At 58.0% G+C, this 2,010-nt stretch overlaps 1 protein-coding gene across 1 annotated transcript; it reads left to right on the forward strand.

Annotated features, from left to right (window-relative positions):
* Positions 1-520: 520 nt before the first annotated feature.
* On the forward strand, positions 521-1,705 carry LOC311057435 (nectin 1b-like; the record flags this gene model as incomplete). The annotated part of the gene is made up of 1 exon (XM_084074394.1): positions 521-1,705. One exon carries the CDS (start codon positions 521-523, stop codon positions 1,703-1,705), a length of 1,185 nt encoding a protein of 394 aa, XP_083930520.1.
* Positions 1,706-2,010: the final 305 nt, after the last annotated feature.

Raw genomic sequence — 2,010 nt, forward strand, 5'->3', positions numbered from 1 at the left:
CAATCAAAGTCAGCGGCAAACTTAAAGGTCTTTAGTTGTGTTTTAAAACTATTCTCATTCCTTGATTAGCTTGTTCAGGGTTTTAACACCCAGCACCTCCATGTCTAAAATGTAGAAATCAGCAACGTGACCTCAGCACGCAAAATGGCCAAATAAGGACGACTCATTACAGGTTACATCACGCTTACTGTACAATGACCAAAATGTTCATTATTACTATTATTACTGACATGGACGTCTGCATCACAGACGATGTCACGCTCCCCCGGAACTAGTATTTAAAGACCGGACATCTACCCAGAACGTGACTCAAGTCGAGACTCTCTCATCAATCACAGTTGTCCCGAACCTGACTCTCACCCTCAGCTATACTCGGCCTCACCCCCAGACCCCACAGTCTTCCAGACGTTATCTCTGCTTCACAGACTATAGCAGCAACGGTCTACAGACTGCATCACCTCAAAGACCTTATCAACCTTATCATCACACATAGTATTTTAACCCAAAGTTACTGGCCATAATGTGGGCAGGAGCGTGGATACTCCTCCCCCTCCTCCTGGCTCTCCACATGGGATCCGGAGCGGGCCAGGAGGTGCAGACGGACTCCATTAAGCTGGGCTTGGTGGGCTCTGAGACGGAGCTGCGCTGCGTCTTCCAGAACAGCCGCCCTCCCCACGTGAACATCACCCAGGTGGCCTGGCTGAAGTTCCTCAGCAACGGCACCCGGCAGAACGTGGCCGTGGCCAACCCCGACCACGGCGCGACCGTCCTGCCGGCGTTCGAGGGACGTGTCCGCTTCAAGCAGGCGGCGGCGGTCGTCAACGGCTCGCGGCTGGACGACGTCACCGTGGTCTTCTCCGACCTGCGTCCGTCTGACGCGGCCGCGTACGTCTGCGCCTACACCACCTTCCCCCTGGGCGTCCTGGAGGGCAGGGTCAGCCTCGGCACGGTGAGCTTGACCGCGCGCACCGTCGTCGTGGCGGCGACGCCTCAGGAACGCGACAACGCGACGTCGACGCTGGCTACTTGTCGCGTGACGACCGACGGGAAGTTCCTGGTCGCCATCGAATGGGACACCGCGGTGGCGGGCGAAGGTCGTGAGACCCGTGACGCCAACGACGACGGCACCGTTACGGTTGGCAGCGACTACGTGGTGGCGGTGCCGAGCCGCCAGACGCACGGGCAGGAAGTCACCTGCGTCGTGACGTACGGCGGCGACGCGGCGATGACGCGCGGCGTGGCGCTCGACGTGCAGTACCGACCCGAGGTGGAGATAGACGGCTTCGACGGGAACTGGCACCAGGATCGCCGGGACGTCAGGTTGACCTGCCGGGCGGACGCTAACCCTCCGGTCAGCACGTACCGCTGGACACGTCTGAACGGCTCACTGCCGCACAGCGCGGAGATCGTCCAGAACCACACCCTGTTCTTCAGCGGCTCCGTGACCTACGACGTGGCCGGAACGTACGTCTGCCAGGCCGCCAACGATGTGGGCACTGGAAGCGCCAGCGTGGAGGTTTACGTCTCAGAAGCTGGCAATGCGGGCGTCGCCATTGGGCTGGCCGTGGGCGGCGGGGCCCTGCTGTTGGCAGCGGCGGCCGTCGTCCTCCTCGTCTTCTACCTACGACGTCAGAAGCGCCGCCAAGCTACCGGAAACAAATCCTATTGGCTGGAAGGACAACGAGAGCGTGTCTTCGGTCTGTAGGAGCCCCGATGGGCTGGGCCTGGAGGGTGTGGCCCTGAGGGGTGTGGCATCCTCCTCACTGTGTTCCTACTACGGCAGCAGTGTCATCAAGCCCCTCCCACACTGACACGTTCTCCTGTAATAAGCCCCTCCCACACTGACACGTTCTCCTGTAATATCAATATAGTGACATCAATAACAAGAGAATATGGATGAAGCCACCAGAGGTGACCAGTCATTAACTACTGGTGTGGTTGTCATTGCCAATCAAAATCAAAATAAAAAGTTAAACACAAAAACAATTCACGTCTTATATAAAAATTGCC

Source organism: Gymnoscopelus microlampas, assembly GCF_963454915.1.
Source record: "Gymnoscopelus microlampas genome assembly, chromosome: 12".
NCBI classification, from domain to species: Eukaryota; Metazoa; Chordata; class Actinopteri; order Myctophiformes; family Myctophidae; genus Gymnoscopelus; species Gymnoscopelus microlampas.